The sequence below is a fragment of the Pagrus pagrus genome (assembly GCF_965226575.1).
Source record: "Pagrus pagrus genome assembly, chromosome: 22".
Classification (NCBI taxonomy): domain Eukaryota; kingdom Metazoa; phylum Chordata; class Actinopteri; order Spariformes; family Sparidae; genus Pagrus; species Pagrus pagrus.
Window position 1 is genome coordinate 21,571,843 of NC_140204.1, and position 20,106 is coordinate 21,591,948.

General features: G+C 42.5%; 1 protein-coding gene and 1 pseudogene across 4 annotated transcripts; one reads left to right on the top strand and one right to left on the bottom strand.

Moving 5' to 3' along the window:
* Window positions 1-8,767: 8,767 nt before the first annotated feature.
* Window positions 8,768-15,821, bottom strand: LOC311251320 (cilia- and flagella-associated protein 20-like; annotated as a pseudogene). Its single transcript has 7 exons — window positions 15,738-15,821; window positions 15,530-15,608; window positions 15,340-15,451; window positions 15,057-15,243; window positions 14,937-14,965; window positions 9,125-9,231; window positions 8,768-8,775 (listed from the first exon to the last, which is right to left on the bottom strand). The product of its transcript is annotated as a cilia- and flagella-associated protein 20-like (transcript).
* LOC311251454 (uncharacterized protein) lies at window positions 10,066-14,228 on the top strand. 3 transcript variants are annotated; one of them, XM_084343867.1, is made up of 8 exons: window positions 10,070-10,081; window positions 10,990-11,061; window positions 11,555-11,817; window positions 11,988-12,126; window positions 12,227-12,363; window positions 12,459-12,661; window positions 13,082-13,625; window positions 13,857-14,228. In XM_084343867.1, exons 3-8 carry the CDS (start codon window positions 11,812-11,814, stop codon window positions 14,025-14,027), a joined length of 1,200 nt encoding a protein of 399 aa, XP_084199993.1. In that variant the 5' UTR covers window positions 10,070-10,081; window positions 10,990-11,061; window positions 11,555-11,811; the 3' UTR covers window positions 14,028-14,228. The 3 variants fall into 3 exon arrangements, with proteins under 3 accessions (XP_084199992.1, XP_084199993.1, XP_084199991.1); XM_084343866.1 differs by having other exon boundaries at window positions 10,066-10,081; window positions 10,990-11,817; XM_084343865.1 differs by lacking the exon at window positions 10,070-10,081 and having other exon boundaries at window positions 10,668-11,817.
* Window positions 15,822-20,106: the final 4,285 nt, after the last annotated feature.

The following is a 20,106-nucleotide window of genomic DNA, read 5'->3' on the forward strand; positions in this document are numbered from 1 at the left end:
ACTTTCTGTTAGACATAAGATGTCGGCAAGATGCAGTTCATGGTGACTTTGATATCAGCGATATGGGCTGGCAGTCCTTCTGGGTTATGATGGATGATGGTTAAAGTGTCTGGCCTGTTTAATGTTGCTGTAACATGAAGCAGAGGCATGACATGTTCTAATGAAGCTTCCATCATTTCAGAGAGCTACGTTAACTTCGGGATTGGCATGTATCTTTTGTTCATCCATATCCAGAATGTGTAGTCCGCTGAGAGAGGTTACTCTACTGTCAGCTACACAGGCCATGCCGTGTTCAAAGATGCACTTTAGTGACACTGCTGCTGCAGAAGTTGTCGTTCCTTGAACCTTGTGGATTGTGCATGCACACGCAAGCTTGATGGAAAACTGTCTTCGCACCACTCCCTTTTGCCTCAGATTCTCCTCCTCTCTGTCGATGTACACAATGTTATCAGCTGTACTGTTTGACACGCTGTCATTGACAAGTTCAATACCGAGTCTCGTGACATGTGGATCTCTTTCATTGGTCACTATTTTTGCAACTTTTCCAAAAGTGCCATTGCACAGACCTCTTTGCACATTAATGTTTCTGGTAGGGCCGGGACTTTAACGCGTTAATTAAGATTAATTAATTGCACAAAAATGAACGCGTTAAAAAAATTAACGCATTTTAATCGCACTTATTTTTGCACCGCGGAACGTTTCTCACTGGATGAGTTTCAGGCGTACCGATTATACTGGAGCACAATATCAACATAAGCAAGACAGCACCGCTGTCCAGTCGTCAGATCATGTCTGTGACTGGACACATGAGAGCAGCTAGGGATGGCGCTCTGATCCGCCCTGGCAACATATAGCAACATAAGCAAGTTAGCTGGACTTTCAACGCGTTACACCAAACACAGCACCGCTGTCCAGCTCCTCTCTCAGGCCGGCCTTGAAAGTGAAAGTGAAAGTTAAAACTTTACCAAGCAATCCTTGTTGCTGCTGAATCCCTAGTCTGTTGGTCTTGGTTAAAGGATAACTACCGTTTTTTACAACCTGGACCTTATTTCTGGCAAAATATATGGTCATTTACTCACCCAGATAACTTTGGTGTCATTCGGCGTCGTTCGGACGAAATTAGATCCAGTGTAGCGGCGATATATCCATATAATGGGAGAGACGGGGCAGCGACACACAGCCTCTATATAACGCATTATCTGCCACGAAACTAGTTAATTTCATCAATATTTTGTTATGAAATGCTAGCGCTATTAGCCTCTGAGTCCGGGCCCGTCTATTGTCAACATCCGGGGTCTGTAGGCTGACCTACTACCTCTGACCTGGAAGATGTCGTCTCTGAGCTGCACGCGCACCCGCGACAGCGCGGCTTGTTTACCTGTAGCTGCTACTGCTAGTTTGACCCCGGATGTTGATAACGGACGAGCCCGGACTCAGAGGGGAATAGCGCTAGCATTTCATAACAAAATATTGATGAAATTAACTAGTTTCGTGGCAGATAATGCGTTATATAGAGGCTGTGTGTCGCTGCCCCGTCTCTCCCATTATATGGATATATCGCCGCTACACTGGATCTAATTTCGTCCGAACGACGCCGAATGACACCAAAGTTATCTGGGTGAGTAAATGATCATATATTTTGCCAGAAATAAGGTCCAGGTTGTAAAAAACGGTAGTTATCCTTTAAGTACCACCTTGAAAAAAACAACAACAATGTTTTCTTGCTTAAGCTTGTGTATTCAGTCATTATTCATTGGTATACTAAAACCCATATGAAAAAAAGTGCTTCTCACTGTTCTCAGGTCAAATATTTATATGCGATTAAAAATTAATTAATTTCGATTAATTAATTACAAAGCCTCTAATTAATTAGATTAATTTTTTTAATCGAGTCCCGGCCCTAGTTTCTGGTAAGCATGACACGAGCACCTATCGCAACTTTTATTGAGTCAGGTGAAACTCGGCTAACATTGCAGAGTTGTGTGCATCGACCTGTTTATTTGTAGCATAAGCATGCTTTACAGTGATATATAGAGTATATCAAAGTATATTTAACTATCATCTTTTCATTCATTCAAACCAGAATCTCCATCTAAATATTTAAATGTTCCCAATCACTGATGCATTGACATTTATTTAACTTTTCAGTCCCATTCAGAGTATTTGATTCATTCTCACTGTAACATCTCTTCATACTCCATCAGCTGCTTTTTGATAATAACTAGAAAAATTGCATTTCCTGTGAAAATACAGTGTGAATGCTGACGGCTGAAGTGATTTCGGAAATCTGCTGAATGTACTGGAAAACACTTGCTGGAAATGCATAAAACTATAAGAATGAATGGTCAAGAATTTGCAGAAAAAGCTGAAAAGTAATAGGCTGAATGGGCTAAAAAAGCTGAATATGTTGATAGTAGAACAGTTTCTCTAGCTGAACATGAAGCTGAATATGTTGATAGTTGAACAGTTTCTCTAGCTGAACATGAAGCCGAATATGTTGACAGTTGAACAGTTTCTCTAGCTGAACATGAAGCTGAACACATTTGAAAATGCTGAAAAGGCAGAAAGCTGAATATTTGAAAAAGCTGAAAAGGTTGAAAAGCTGACAGTAATAGGCTGAAAGAGCTTAAAAAGCTGAACAGTTTGACAGCCAAACAGTTTCTGTAGCTGCACATATGCTGGAGCAGTAGCAGAACCAAAGCTGAAAATGTCCTAATAAGAATGAATGGGAAAACACCTCACAAACTCCTGCAGGTCTAGAAAAAAGTGTAATGATTATGGCCAAAATATGTATACAGTGAGTAACAGGAGACATTGTTGAACGCTGTGATGTGTTTTTTATTTCTGTAGAGTGAAAAATGAGGGAGCTAGAGCGAGAGACAAAACCGGTACCGTCTGCTCCACTCCAGAGATTTAGGCTCAAAGTTAACACTGCGGCTTATGGGGGAGTTGCTGGAGTGCTTGTCGCTCGAGGGCTTCTACAGCCAAAAGTAGAAGTCCTACATCTGAGATAAGACCATCATCTGAAAGCCAACAAGATTTCCTACATTTCTATGTATATATTGTCTATGTGAAGCAAAAGCTGTGGGACCCAAATCAAGCTGAAGAGAGTTTTTTCTAAAGTTTTTGCAGCTGCTCTCCACTCTAGCGATGATGTCACCCACTCTAGCTCACGCAATACACACCCATTATAAACCCAGAAGAGGAGCTAAAACTCCTTCAAACTAAAACTGTGATAATTTCAAAACCGTAAAAGATTTTCCCCATAAGGATGAATGGGGAAAATGTTGCAGAAAAGGCTGAATATTTCCAAAAGTAAAATAGATGGAAAAGCCAAAAATAACAAGCCATCATGTCCTTAATGAGCTGAACATTTTGATAGTTGAATGGTTTCTGTAGCTCAAAATTTGTAGGAGAAGAGGCAAACTGAAACACGTACAGAAGAATAATACATTCCAGAAGGTCAATAGTGTGAATGCTGTTAGAGAAAGGCAAGAAGCTGACGCCAAATGTGCATTGCTGGCTGTGAACTTTGAATAATGTCCAGAATATCTAAAAACTGTGAAAAAATGTTGGGTTTGTTGAAAAGCTAAGGCCAAACTGAATTGGTGCCCCCTCCCCGAGTGCCCCTCCCCTGTCCCAAAGCACTCACAGGAGGCCCAGTCCTCGCGCGCATCCTGGCTTACAAGGCCATATATGAGACCATCAACTGTGGGGAGAAACCCTTACAGATAACCAGGGTGTGTGCCACACGTTGGCTCTCCACTGAACCCGCGGTTTCACGCATTTTGGACCAGTGGGAGGAGCTTAGGCTGCATTTCGCAGTCACCAGGTCCAGTGAACACTGCTGCATGGCTGAGGTTTTATACTCCATGTACAGTGATCCTCAAAACAGATTGTATCTGACTTTTCTGAAGTCAGTGCTGGGTGAGGTTCAGTTGGCCATCAAGGCTTTTGAGGGAGTGCAGGTAGATCCTCGTAAGCTACTTGACAGCTTGGTTAGCCTGATCAAGTCTGTGAGCAGCAGGGTGCTGAATCCAATGGCAAAGGTTGATGTACTCAAAGGGCCAATAGATGGATACCTCAGTCCCAAACCATACCTTGGTTACCTTTTTGAGTCAGAAAAGTGGATGCGTTTGCCTGCCTCCGGATATTTATCCTCTCAGTTTAATGGGACTTGCGGCTAGATTCCACCAGATACGTGTCCGGTCCGGCTCCGCTCCGTCACGGCAGCGGAGCTGATAGGTTTCACTCCAGTCTATGTATTTATTTCCACTGGCTCCGCTGCATTGCGTATTTCAGCTTTTCAAAATAAAAATTGCAATAGAGGTGAATAGGAAAATCTTCAAATCCTCTTCAAACCCAGCTGACTTTCAACCTCCTTTCCTCCTTCATAGTTTGACCTACAGACATCATTCGTCACATACGTTGGGGAACAGCTTCACTACAGTTCTGCTCCGTGCTCCCTCGTCTGTCAACCCCCACCGGCTGCGTTTTGAGTGCAGCACGTCGCAGCACTGCCGGACAGCTGGAGTTGCGAGACCGAGGAGTTCCCACGATAATTACAGAAACACGCGCGACTGCAGCTATACGTATGTGTGATAAACACAACAACAAGTGTTCCCGACCCAAGGATTAGAAGAAGTGCTGTGTTTTATTATGAAAATCAGTTGATGTCATGTTGTTGTTTCGGTGTCTGCAACGCAGACTTACCTTATTTTGTGTTCTGTGATTATTTTGTTGTCCTCATAATATACGCAGCGAATAAAAGCAACAAGACAGCTGAAAAGTACAAAGCTGAAAGAGCTTAAAGAGCTGAACATTTTGATAGTTGAACAGTTTCTCTAGCTGAACGTATGCTGAAGAAGTAGCAGAACGAAATCTGAAAAATTCCCCATAAGAATGAACGGGAAAGATTTTGCTGAAAAAGCTGAATATTTCCAGAAGTATAATAGATAGAAACGCCACAGCAGTAATGTCCTTAAAAAGCTGAACATTTTGATAGTTGAATGGTTTCTTTAGCTCATAATTTGTAGGAGGAGAAGCGAGCCGAAAAATGTACGAAAGAAGAATAACAGTGTGAATGCTTGGAGCACTAAGAAAGAATTCTGTGCGTAGAAAATCTTATGTTGTGAATGCCTCCTGCATTCACAACCAGTGAGAAGCATTTTTCAGGAGGCGAATGAAATGACCGGTTTCATGCTTTAATATGCTTTCCAAATATATGTTGACAGTTGACTAAAAACGTTAAATCGGAGCCGTTGCAGGTTTTTTTCTTTTAATATATGTCCTCTTTTCTTTCCCCATGCCTGACCACATTTTAGGCATAACGCTGTTGTTAAATCATAACACCAGTTCTCAAAAAGACTGACGACCCTTACTGAAATTTATACGTGCCTGCTGGGAAAGATATGCTTACTCTCAACACGTACAAACATTTTATGCTAATCATTTATAACACTTACTGCCCTTACGTCAAACTCTTGTCCAAATGTAACCCTATAGCAGTAAGACCTTTTTCAAGTGTTCATTTTTAAATCAGTTGTTGTTAATGAGAGCCATATGTAAATCTTATCACATTATTGGTATTTCAGCGCACAGATGGCAGCTTTATACATCCATTAATCCGACCTGACTTTTATCAACACGTCACCCAGTTTAAAACCTGTGTTGCAGTAGTCTTTTGTTTTATAAAGAGTGAACATCTGAGGATTATTGCTGAAGCAGCAGATGTAGCAACATTGCCTTGAGTACCATATTTGCAACTCCTGTATCTCAATGCCAAAATGCACATTTGTGCAGTGGAAAGACTTGACCACTAAAAGATTAAAAGTACTCAAGTCAGTCTGTGACAGAAAATGCTGGCAGAGACATTTAATGCTAATTTGAACTCATACTTAAATGGTGCAATTCATTCTTTCTTGTTTTCATTTGCGTGACTCTCCAGTGTGTCAATGTGTTCACGCAGTTCAGTCGTTTACATTTTATTAGACCTGGCTTTGTTTTGCTTTTCTGATATTGCGAGAAGGAAAATATGAAGTCACAGTGTTTCTGCTTAAGACAGGGGTATCAAAACTCTTCCCAGCTCGTTTTTCATGTTATCTTGTTCTCCTGAAACCCTTGCACTTGCTGCATTTGGAAAATGAGTTGAAGATGCAGCTTTATGTCATTTAAGTTCATTTTGTTCGTGGATGATTGTTTGATGCAACATTCAGTGAAATGAATGTATTGCTGATCTGTTCATACTGTATGCAGAAATCCAAAGTGAATCAAAGATTATATGTTTTGGGAATGCAAATCATTTTCATAGCCTTTCACTTGAGATTATTTGTGTTGTTTGATAAAGATTATTTATATTTGCTGAATGGTCATGTTTTCATGGTATTTTTTTTTAAAAAACACTTCAAAAGTTCCCAGATCCCAAAGTGCCATCTTTTGTCCAACCAGCAGTCCAAAACTCAAAAACATTTACTATCAGAGATGAAGAAAATCAGCAAATCCTCACATTTAACCTCCTGAGATCCGAGCTTTTGTCTGGTGTGCATTTTTTATTTCTCTTTGCTATTTGGGATAAGTAGGACCTAATAAGTATAATAACTAAACTTTGTTTTTGTACAGGAAGTAGTTTTTGCAAAAAATGATGTCCTCGTATGAGGACATCATTTTTTACAAAAAAAATAAAACTACAAAAATAAAACTACAAAGTACTGTGTAAACGGTTTATTTAAAGCCCTAAACATGGCTAAACAAAACAACAGTGCAAATAATGCCAAATATTACCAAATATTATGTGTTCTTTGTTTTTTGGTAACAGTCCAAAAAACAGTAGAATTCATTTTAATGCCTGAACACATCTTCAAAAAAACAGAATAAATAGCTTTTTTCTAACTAGCCTCTATCTTTCCAGAAAGCAGTCTGTCTGCCTGTCTAGAACAGCCCTACTGGCCATTATGAAATGCTGCAAAGTAGGGCTGGGCGATATGGCCTCAAATCAATATCACGATATATTGAGCAACTCACCTCGATAACGATAAATGAACGATAAGTAAAAATCCCCCCCCCCCCCCGACGCCAAAACAAAAAAAAAAAGGTACTGTTATGAACAAGAATGTCAATAAAACACTGAAAAAACTATTGCAAATGACACTGCCATGAGACAACTTTAAACTCTTTTAAACAAATACGTTAAATAATGCAATGTGCAAAATTTCAATAAAAACTGAAGGAGCAGCAGACTTGGTATCCTGACCTGTTTACTCAGACTAGTGTTGTAGATGTGAATCTGACTCATGGCTGCATGTGATCACTCTACTCTACACACTAGTGTTTACTCCAGGTTCTGCTAAGAAACACTAGCATGTTTACCATTTCAGGCTTCAGGCAGGATCTGAGGCATGTAACAATGTTTCCTCCAGAACTGAAAAAGACACTTCTAAGATTCACCGCATTGAGAACATCGTTTGTGTACACAAAGTTTGCTAAAAAGAAGGTTTTTGAACAACTCACGTTAGCTTAGCCGTCCTGCCGACGCATCTCGACTGGCAGGACGGCTAAGCTAACGCGAGTGTTCAAAAACCTTCTTTTTAGCAAACTTTGTGTACACAAACGATGTTCTCAATGCTCGTGTCCATGTGTAGAGACCCTGGCAAAGTTTCATGTTGTGTCGAGTCTCCTTAGTGTTTTAAAAATAGTGATTTTGATACTACAGAAAAGTTGCCCGTGCACCTCCATTGTAAATGAGTTTGATCTGGAAACGAAACTACAGTGAATCTTAAAAGTGGCTTTTTCATCGTAATTATGCTTTTCCACAAAGGTTTGACTCGTTTTCATTCACAAAATAAGCCGAGGTTGCATTTTGGCAACAGTTACACATGAACATACCGGTAGCCTACCTACACACACAGCCAAACAAGACAAAAACAACTTTTTTTTTTTTTTTTTGGTTATCGTCGTAAATTTCGGTATCGGTAAATTTTCGGTTTATCACCCAGGCCTACTGCAAAGCAGTTGCCTCCACTTTGCAAGCAGAGGTGCACATTGCATGTCATGCATCGCACACGGGATTTCCCAGTGCAAGCCTAACCCTAACCCTAACCCTGTAATGATAACATGACAAAATAAACTCCAAATCAAAATCTATACCAGAGACAGATGGCTAAAATATGATGTAGGCTAAGCTAGCTAGTACTCTAGCTAGCTTGCTAGATAGTTATCTTGCTAGCTTGCTAGCTAGTTATCTAGCTAGCTTGCTACCTACATTATTCTAAGGTTAAAATGAAAGGTTAAAGGTGTAAAGTGTTTACACCGGTAAAATAACTATTTACAACTGTAAACTCATCTAAATATTACCAAGTTTAGCTAACCACATGGTACAATCAATAAGGTAACATAGTCCCAATGTCCTCAAACGAGTACTTGACATTTACTGATGTTCTACTTTGCTACTATTACTAAAATTTGCTAAATTTTAATGTCATATGAAGCTAGAGACATTAATGTACATAAATACACTGGTTTCATTCATAAAATTTGGATATAAATATAACGTTGGTCTTTTTTCTTTCGGGAGCTGCTGTAGAAGACTTTCGCTGATATTCCCGCCATTTTGTTTTCGCTGAAATTGGTGTATGGTGTGATATCACCACAAGATGGCGCGGGCGGTGTCCCTAAATGTGGCTAATAGGTCAAAGTTTTAAAAAATGGAGTATCATGGTGCTAAGAGGCAAAAATATAATGTCCTCATATGAGGACCCAGGGTCTCAGGAGGTTAAGATGCTGGAACCAGACAATGTTTGACAATTTTAACTTGAACATGACTGAAATTATAAATAGATTTCTGCTTTTGATCGACTGCTCGTTACAAGATACTTGACTGATGTCAGTGCAACATCCTGTGCACTCTGAAGCAAACACAGGACAACGAATAATTTTATTTTTTTATTAGCACAATTAAAAACTTAACAGGAATGTGCAGAACTAAACCAACCAGTCCAATATTGCTTCAGAACATGAAACGGTCAGAAAATTCAGAACACATTCGTGTACGGCTTTTTTTTTTTTCTTTCAGACAGGGGGTAAGACAAGTTATATGTGGTGTTATAAGTAAATGCAGCAATGTGTGTGCGTGGATGTGTGTGTTTCATCTTGGCTTTCTGGCTCTGGACAGGCAGGCGGAGTGTAGACTCTACTGGGAGCTCATCCTCGGAGTACAGTCTGTCTGAGAAATACAGGCTGTGTCCAAATTCAGGGGCTGCATCCTTCAAAGGGCACATTTGAAGGCCAATTACGTCACAATGCTGCACGAAGGTTGTCCCAATTTGAAGGCTCCTTCAAATGCACTCCACAAATGCAGCCGTCTTTTCCCTCTTTTCGGAGGACGCACCGCTACTATCATTCGCGCCCTCCCATATCGCAAGATTCTTTGCGCGCCGCAGCTCAAATCCAAAAAAGAAAAGGTAAAGCAAGAAAAATGGCGACATCAAGTGACGCTGACTTGACATTTGAATGTAAGTATTGGGTTTATACTCGGTTTTTACTCATTTGAACATCCAACGCCAGATATGTTAAACTTCAGGGGACTTGGAAAACCTCCAAATTTTAACTTTCAGTTAAAATAGGTGACGCTGGTAATGCATTAGCATACGGCATAAATTAGCGTTATGCCGTTGGAAGTAAAAGCCTTCACTTTCGAAATGCTAGACCATAAAAAACATTCAGTCAACTCTCTTTCACGGTCCTGGGCGGCAGAAATCGTCATGGATGCAAACAGCACGCCGAAAAGCGAAACTTGCTTTTTTCATGGCCAAATAGGTCACTTGTGTGAATCGTTCAGATCCGAAGAGTTTTTTTTTTTTTGGGGGGGGGGGTTGAGTGAACTGCGCTGAGCAAAACCAATGAAGTACAACTGGGGGGGGAACAAAAAAAACTGTCAGCCAGTCCCGAGGGCACACCAGTGTGCTGCTGATCTATGATTGGCCATTTACCGCATCAATCGAGTCACGCGAAGACGCCGCTGAAAGTTGTGATGATTGAAGACGGAGTGGAGACGGATTCGGAGCTGAGAGACTTGGAAACATCTAAGGTAAGTTAATATTAGCTAAAAACATTAGCTTTTTTCGTTGGCTGGCTATGCTTTGGGCATATTTAGCTTGGTTATGAACTGTCTTTTAGTCAATGAACGTTAGCCTTATAAGCCTGTAAGGGCATAGCCCTCGTGTATTATGATATATTTTGAGCTAACATTACATGTTGTTAGCTAGCTATAGTAAAGTGGAACTAATATGCAAGTCTGGTCGCTTTTCTTCTGTTTTGGTAGTGCTCCTCTCCTCCATGTGCATTTGTTTACAACAAAGCCGGCTAAAAATCAATACATGGAGCGGTTGATAACGTTATATAACATATACGAAGTTACACATGTGTATTTGTGTAGTCTTAACCGTCATAAACAAAAGTTTGCCGGTTAAGGCGCGCGTTTGTGTCGCGGTGCGCGGAGAGGAGAGCTGGGACACCGGGGCGGCGACCGAGTAACATTCGTCTCCGTCCACATAGCGCTCTTTCTCCGTTATTGGCGTTCACACACACACACACACACACACACAGAAGCGAGCAGTGCGCGGTAAAAGCTAAACTCATACGGTCCAATCGCGCCGCCGCCCTCCATCCGCCGCTGTCGGACGATCCGACCACTCGCCACAGTGTCCTTACAAACCTGTGGGGAAACACTGTACACTGATGTTTCAAGGTTGGTTTTCAGCCATGAGACGCTAGGTGGAAGGCAGAGAGCTTCCATTCTCACTCGTAACAACTCTTAAATCATGTAGTTAACTATCACAATTATCACAAGTAGTGTGGAGCTTTTTAATTAAGGTAAAAATGTAGCATAGCCACGGGAGAAATCCTGCTTAGTTCCTCTTTACCTAGCTATAACTTTCATCATGCTGCTGTTAAACATTATTTTAGCTAACTTGATCAACTCTGCATTGATTTCAGAATGAGGGAGTTTGAGGAGAAGGATGCCCTGATAGTCCGTAAACTGGACACGGGTTGTAAGAGCAGTTGAAGGTGGGCTTGGTTAAAGGTGGAAACTTCAATTGAGGTGAAGCAAGTGAAACATACATTTCCATTGTCAGATGTTTTCACAAAAATTGATAAAAGGGGATGCGCTAAGTGCAAACTATGCGCCAAAGAAATAAATTATGCAAGCAGGGGTGTGCATGCTATTGGCACATTGCCAGACGGGGGTACACACACAGAGATTCATTAATATCATAACAACACAAAGTGTAGCCCAGCTCCTCAGAAGAGACGAGGACTCAGCATTGGCATCAACAAACGCAGCAGAGAAAATCAGGGAGAGTGCTATGCCTAAACTACCAGTAGCTATGTGTGAACGCATATCCAATGCAGAGGTGGGTGTACATGTTTGTGTGTGTGGAGTAGGGTGTATTTATAGAGTAGGGGGCAGTGCAGGGTGTATTTGTAGAGTAGGGTGAGTTTTGTGCTGCTGTCAACAAAGTCATCATATGAATAATTATATACACTATCTTTTATCTAGGCAATGGTCCTTGGTGTTCTGGCAGAACATTCCCTGCCTCTCACAATGGCACCTGTCTTGGTGGATCTATCTCAACAACTGGCTGCAGACAAGCCTGCACTAAGCCAGATGAAACTCTCACGAACTGCTGCCTCCTACAAAATGTTGCATGGACTGGGCCACACATTCTCTGAACGAACATTTCCAACTTAAGGAGATATCCTTTTTCTCTCAACATTGATGAGAGCACATGCAGCAGCAACAAAAAAGTGCTTGCCATGCTTGTTAGTTACTATAATGAAGAATGCAACAATGTTCAAATTTTTCTCATCGTCTTTCAGATCGTAGACCATGGCTTTAATACCCCGGTCAAACTCTGGCTAGAACAAGTAGTTGATTTGAACATTCAATATAGTATAGTAGTGCAAATAAATAAATCCATTTTCAATTCCAGGTCCTATTCTTTGGTTTCCTGGCTAAGGCAGACCAAGCTCTGTACCAGGAACCACTGCAGCAGCTCTACAGGGACCACAATGTGAGTGAGAAGGCACAGCAAAGAATTGGACTTGTGCACCAAGACCTCAGCCAGAAAGGTATGTTGTAACTGGGGGGTTTTGTACATGGTTGAAAGTGTACATTTTAAGCCTGGATAGCAGATTTATACATTATATAATCTGTCTTTTTTCTTGGAAGGTATGACAGACATGGGGAAGGAGAGGAAGAGCCGAGTGGTGAAGAAGATCTGGTTTGAGAGCAAGAAAGTGGATCTCTACCTCAGTGTGTACCTCGGCGTACTTCCAATACTCAAGGAGTATGTGATGGTGTTCCAGGTGAGTGTTTTTCTATAGATAAGGCAAGTCAGCTTTTCTCCAAGGCAACATAGACATAAGATTACTGAAACTTGCATTTTTTGTGTGCATTTAAGGGAAGTCAAACTCTGGTCCACAAGCTACACGACAAGCAGCTTGAAGTGTTTGTCAACTTCCTGGCTTGCTTCATCAAACCCGAGCATCTGAAGATGTCACCCACTGCAATGCTGGAATTGGACTTGGCCAACCGGACCCTGTATTCCCAGATCTATGTTGGGAAAGTGGCAGAAAACCTGGTAGCAGCCGTCCAAAACACCCGGTGAGTATGTGAAATGGTGTGTGTAATGAATTCATTTTAAGAAGTCTGTATTTGGTGTTAATGTAAGTGATCTGTCTCTGAAATTGTTATGATATTTATGAAGTGTTTGAATGAAGATTTCCTTGAGATTTCCTTGAGAAGGTGACCAAAGCCTATGTCGCTTGTGGCCAGTACATGCAGGTGAGGACTGGGAGTTGGTCTGTCTGTTGCCTCTTGCAGACACTGGTGCATTTGATCACTGTGAACTAGCCTGAGATACATACCTGTATCTGATCACTATGCATGTTTTGATGAAGGCTAAGCTTGAAACATAAACATATTGACAGCCCAAAAAAGGTGAATTTTCCTTCTTTTCTTTTTCAATGGTGAGTTCTACCATACATCTGTTTGCTGTGGTTTTTTTTTTTTTTGTACATGCAGGCGAAGTTGTAAGACTCTCCAAGCCTTGTCCTCCATCGATCCTGTGGTGAGGGGTCATTCGGAGGCAGGGGCCCAACTGAGGAAGCTGGCTGACATCATGAAACACCTGGTTCCTCAGGAGAGTGACATCACCCAGGAAATCATCCGCTACAACATCGATGCAACACTGGCCCAGTACCAAGAGGGAGACAACATGGTCATGTGGTGGGCCCATGTCATGAGCACAGGGAAATATCCAGCCCTAAGTGAGGTTATCAAAGGTGCAGTGTCAATCTTCCATGGGCCCATGGTGGAATCATCCTTTAACCTTATGGGTGACATCATTACCCCTAAAAGCTCAAATATGAACATCTCCACATTCAATGCCATCCAGACAGCAAAGTACTATATGAAGTCTAGGGGGATGACAGCTACCATGATGTTCAAGAGAGAAGATGAGAAGTTTGGACCTGTTGACAGAAAACTGTGCCGGAACATGAGGGCTGCTGGAGGAAGGGATAAAGCACAGAGAGCAGAGAGGCTGATGGAGAAAAGAAGGAGACAGGTGAAGTAGACACTGAACCTACACACACACACACACACACACACTCAGTAAACTGTGTACTCGGTTCACAAATACCACATACAATGATCACTATTAATAACATCTTTTGTTATTATGCCTTATTTTGTTACTTGATGTTATGTTGCTACCTTGTTCTTAGACAAGACTATGCTTGTATAGCCTAGTCATGTCAATATCATGTCATATCATCATGTAATATTTGAATTCCAGGTGGAGTATGGCTGCAAGAAAACTTGTGCAAGTGCACAAGAAAGCAAGAGGACCGCACAGGAAGAGGAGAAGGAAGCACGGCAGAGACATGCAGCTAAGCAAAGAAATGCTGCTAGACGTAAGGCCCTAGAAGTGCTCCAAGGGAAGGCAAAGAAGGCAAAGAAGCACTGATGGATACTGCATCAAGCAAAGGAATGCTGCTAGAAAGAAAAAGAAAAAATTAACTGAGACACAATTGGCACATGATACATGACACATTGTTAATAAAAAAAATCACAAAAAATAAATGAACAAATGTAAATATCTGTGCACCCTGGCAGAGGGAGTTGTGGCACATGTTACTAGCAATTTTTCCCCACTGTGAGTTCACTGTTAAATGGAAAGCCCTAGATTTTTTTTGTACATATTTTTATGAAATGATTAAACACAATTTATTACTTAACCTGTGTATGTCTCTTATTGATTTGGTAGGCCTCTTAGGTGTCTAAGAATATAAGTTTTTATTGTTTAATATATCTACCATGCTGATCAAAGTAAAAGAGAGATCCACCAATTACTGGTACATTTTGAAAAGTGCAATGAATGATCCTGCAATGTTTCCTGTATACAAGGTAGATGTTGCACCCTTGTGGCACTTTTCCATGGCCAACATAATTGGAGGCAGGCCTGTAGGCCTATTTGCTTATTGAATCCAGGGGAAATGTTGGCCAGTAAGACCTCATTAGGCAGACCTCTGTCTCTTATTGAGCAGCCCCCTGATGTCTTAGAATATAAGATATATGTATCTTGTCAGCACTGCTTCCCTGGTATCTGTAGGTCTGAGGCTATAAATGCACACCCTGACTGTCGATAAGCCCCCCCCCCCAAACTCTCTCTCTTTTTTGAGCTTTTCCTGTTTGCATCCCTGAATCGTGACGTAAGGGCGGGAACATCTGGTGATGCAACCAGGAAATACTCCGAAGGCTAGACAGTCCCATTTAACAACGGTTGATGCGGAAGGTCTGGCCGAAGGATTCGCTTCGGAGGCCGCAGAGGCCGGGTCCTTCGAAGGATGCAGCCCCTGAATTTGTACACAGCTACACTCTCCTTATTCGACAGTTGGCGTGGATCTGAGAGGAAAACAGCAGGTCAGACATTAGCAACTGAAAGAGAATACAGTCAGAGTTGTAGCTGGTTTCTAATCTGTCTCTGTGCACTGACCTGTACACGCAGCATCTCAGCGTATTTGGTTCCATAGGCCCTCTTTGTGAAGTCCAACAGGTCGAACTGAAGCTGGTTCCAGCCGTCGTCCAGCTTCAGTGGCTTGGTGCAGAGCAATGGATCCACTCGCGTCGTGCTTCATCGTACTCAACCGAAACCGCTGGTGAACATTTGTATCATCTAACACCTGAAAGTTTAAAGATGGGAGAATATGTCCACTTCACTTGTTTATACCACCAAAACATGGAACAGGTCGGCATCTGTGAGAGTGAATATACCCTACCTCGACTTCAAAGGTGAAATCCTTCTTCATGTTCTTGACGATCATCCCAAGAATGGGAAGCTTGATGCCCAGTGTCTTCTTGGGGTCTGCAGGACATGTTAAGTAGGTGGTACTAAGAGAAGAGAAGAGATGAGGGTGCTTTAATGAGTTGCCCTGAGTTGAAGAATCAGTTAAACAGACACAAACTCACCAGACGTTTGCCCCCTCAAGCTCCACACCTGGGAGCGGATGTCATCGTCTGTGACCCTCTGGATGTGACCATGCCTCGCCTGTGTACACACAGAAAATTATGTATATAAAGGCTGCGCAGTCAATGGAAATATAGTTAGTTAGCTTTAGCACGACCAGCTATGGAAACTTGATAAGCTTCACAGCATCCACTCTGAATCGCTGCTTACCTTTTCATCCCATATCTGGAGCGGTTTGCTGCGGATGCTGCAGAAAATGGATAAGAATCCGCTATGAAATGTGTTTTTAAACATCTTTTCTGAGTTTGGTTCGTCCACCATCACTTTACACGTCTGTTCAGTACAATGTGTAGGTTAGCAACAGATTTAGTTTGTAAACACTGTTTACTAACTGTAGCCTTCCTGTGCTAGGAAATATAATTCGGAAACACTCCATAAACTTTCATTGTTATGCAGATGATACACAGTTATACCTATCAATAAAGCCAAATGAAACTAATCAGCTTATTAAACTCCATGCATGTCTCAAGGACATTAAGACCTGGATGACCTGCAATTTTCTGCTGTTAAACTCAGATAAAACCGAAGTTATAGTACTTGGTCCTAAACACCTTAGAGATGCATTATCTAATGATATAGCGAGTTTGGATGGCATTAACTTGGCCTCCAGCACCACCGTCAGGAATCTGGGAGTTATCTTTGATCAAGATATGTCCTTCAACTCCCACATAAAACAAATTTCAAGGTCTGCATTTTTTCATCTACGTAACATTGCAAAAATCAGGCCCATCCTGTCTCAAAAAGACGCAGAAAAGCTAGTCCATGCATTTGTTACTTCCAGACTGGACTATTGTAATTCTCTATTATCAGGCTGCCCTAACAAGTCTCTAAAGAGTCTCCAGCTGGTCCAGAATGCTGCAGCACGTGTACTGACAGGAACTAAGAAAAGAGATCATATTACTCCTGTACTGGCCTCTCTGCACTGGCTCCCTGTAAAATCAAGAATAGAGTTTAAAATCCTTCTCCTCACTTACAAAGCTGTTAATGGTCAGGCACCATCATATCTCCAGGAGCTCATATTACCCTATCACCCAACTAGAGCATTACGCTCCCAGAACGCAGGATTACTTGTAGTTCCTAAAGTCTCCAAAAGTAGAATGGGAGCCAGAGCCTTCAGTTATCAAGCTCCTCTTCTGTGGAACCATCTTCCTGTTTTGGTCCGGGAGGCGGACACCCTCTCTACCTTTAAGAGTAGACTTAAGACCTTCCTCTTCGATAGAGCTTATAGTTAGGGCTGGTCCAGGACAGGCCCAGGCCTGTCCTGGACGAGCTCTTAGTTATGCTGCTATAGGCCTAGTCCGGGGGACAATGACACACTGAGCTTCTCTCTCCTCCCCTCTCCTCTCCTCTCCATCTGTATACATTATGCCTGTATACATGCCCCATCTCTGCATGTCACTGACTTGCTTCTTCCCCGGAGTCCTTGTGCTTTCTAGTCCTACAGGCTCCCTTGGATCCTGGCCGTGCCCGGGTCGTGGATCGTGGATGCGCCCACTGCTATGGCCCTGCCTGATCGTGGATGCGCCCACTGCTATGGCCCTGCCTGATCGTGGATGCACCTACTGCTATGGCCCTGCCTGATCGTGGATGCACCTACTGCCATGACCCTGCCTGACACCCACCACTACTGTCGCTAATATTAGTCACATCTCTGTTACATACGTTCCACTACTATTATCGTACTGCATTGCTACATACCATCCTTGCCATTGATCATTACTACTGTTATCACTAGTAATCACATTTCCATGTGCATTTCATCATTATTGCTGTAATACATCTTTGTGTACTTTCACTCCTGTCAACCATCGCTTATAATTGAATACATTGTGATCTCGTTGATCTGCTCTGTACATGCGACATCTATTGCACGTCTGTCCGTCCTGGGAGAGGGATCCCTCCTCTGTGGCTCTCCCTGAGGTTTCTTCCGCATTTTTTCCCTGTTAAAAGGGCTTTTTTTGGGGCAAGTTTTTCCTCACTCGAATCGAGGGTCGAAGGACAGAGGGTGTCGTCTCTGTACAGATTGTAAAGCCCTCTGAGGCAAACTGTGATTTGTGAATTTGGGCTATACAAATAAAATTTGATTTGATTTGATTTGATTTGATTTGCTACCGTGGGTTACCTCAGTGACTTCAAGCACACAGTTCTTTTTTGGTTTTACACCATTTATTGCTCTCACACAATGTTCACAGTCTCTGGGACACCGAATGCGGCTCGTGCGTCTCGGCCACCAACACTTCCTGCAGAGACCGTCCTGTTCTCCCGTCTGTCTCCCAGGCCTCTCCTCACTGACCTCCAGCACACTACTGCATAAGAAAGGAGACGGTAATTACTAACTCGGTGCCAGCTCTGTCAATAACTCACCTGGCGCTGCTCTCCTGAGCCCTCCCCACCTCTCTCGCAGCCGCACCTCGACCACGCCCACCTCTACATACCTCCACCGCCCAACTTAGGCCGGGGAGCCATCCGGCCGAACCGACTCCACCCACCACACGCCTCCTCCCCATGGGAGCGAGAGAGGAAATCGGCCACGGCCATCTGCGCCCCTGGTTTATGCACTACCCTGAATTTAAATGGCTGCAAAGCCAGGTACCAACGGGTGATACGGCCGTTGGTATCCAACTGCATCTTGGCGACATCCTACATCCGACAGTTCATGGTGACTTTGATATCAGCGATATGGGCTGGCAGTCCTTCTGTGTTATGATGGATGATGGTTAAAGTGTCTGGTCTGTTTAATGTTGCTGTAACATGAAGCAGAGGCATGACATGTTCTAATGAAGCTTCCATCATTTCAGAGAGCTACGTTAACTTCGGGATTGGCATGTATTTTTTGTTCATCCATATCCAGAATGTGTAGTCCGCTGAGAGAGGTTACTCTACTGACAGCTACACAGGCCATGCCGTGTTCAAAGATGCACTTTAGTGACACTGCTGCTGCAGAAGTTGTCGTTCCTTGAACCTTGTGGATTGTGCATGCACACGCAAGCTTGATGGAAAACTGTCTTCGCACCACTCCCTTCTGCCTCAGATTCTCCTCCTCTCTGTCGATGTACACAATGTTATCAGCTGTACAGTTTGACACACTGTCATTGACAAGTTCAATACCAAGTCACGTGACATGTGGATCTCTTTCATTGGTCACTATTTTTGCAACTTTTCCAAAAGTGCCATTGCACAGACCTCTTTGCACATTAATGTTTCTGGTAAGCTTGACAAGAGCACCTATCGCAACTTTTACTGAGTCAGGTAACTCTTTGTTGGTTCCTTCGAAAGGGGTGGCTTTTCTCGCCATTCTTCCAGTTCGGGGATCTTTTTTATAATCGTCTGCATCTATTGTTATGATGTCAGTGTGAAACTCGGCTAACATTGCAGAGTTGTGTGCATCGACCTGTTTATTTGTAGCATAAGCATGCTTTACAGTGATATATAGAGTATATCAAAGTATATTTAACTATTATCTTTTCAATCATTCAAGCCAGAATCTCCATCTAAATATTTAAATGTTCCCAATCACTGACACATTGACATTTATTTAACTTTTCAGTCCCATTCAGAGTATTTGATTCATTCTCACTGTAACATCTCTTCATACTCCATCAGCTGCTTTTTGATAATAACTAGAAAAATTGCATTTCCTGCAAAAATACAGTGTGAATGCTGACGGCTGAAGTGATTTCAGAAATCTGCTGAATGTACTGGAAAACACTTGCTGGAAATGCATAAAACTATAAGAATGAATGGTCAAGAATTTGCAGAAAAAGCTGAAAAGTAATAGGCTGAAAGGGCTAAAAAAGCTGAATATGTTGATAGTTGAACAGTTTCTCTAGCTGAACATGAAGCTGAATATGTTGACAGTTGAACAGTTTCTCTAGCTGTACATGAAGCTGAATATGTTGACAGTTGAACAGTTTCTCTAGCTGAACATGAAGCTGAATATGTTGACAGTTGAACAGTTTCTCTAGCTGAACATGAAGCTGAATATTTGAAAAAGCTGAAAAGGCAGAAAGCCTTTCCTCCTTCATAGTTTGACCTACAGACCAGTGTTGCCAACTTAGCGACTTTGTCGTTATATTTAGCGAGTTTTCAGACCCCTTTAGCGACTCTTTTTCAAAAAGGCGACTAGCAACAAATCTAGCGACTTTTTCTGCTGTTATTGGAGACTTTTGGAGACTGTGGCGTGAAAGCACATATCGTTCTTACTCTTCTCAACGAGCAGCGGGTGCTGCCGGGGGCCCCTCCCCCGTCCCAAAGCACTCACAGGCGGCCCAGTCCTCGCGCGCAGCAGTCCTCCCAGCTGCAGTCAGAGCAGGAGATGTTCACCCCTCCGCGTCCAGACTGCAGATGAATCGCGCATGCGCGAAGCCGCCGCTGGCTGGGGCTGATCCGCCCAGGGCGGGCTGACTTAAGGGCGGGATGTAAATGTAAAATGTTGTTTGTCTAAAATAAATCACTGCACTCTGCATTTGACTCACACAGCCTCACTCAGTCACTCTCTCACCTCGTCCACTATGTGTGT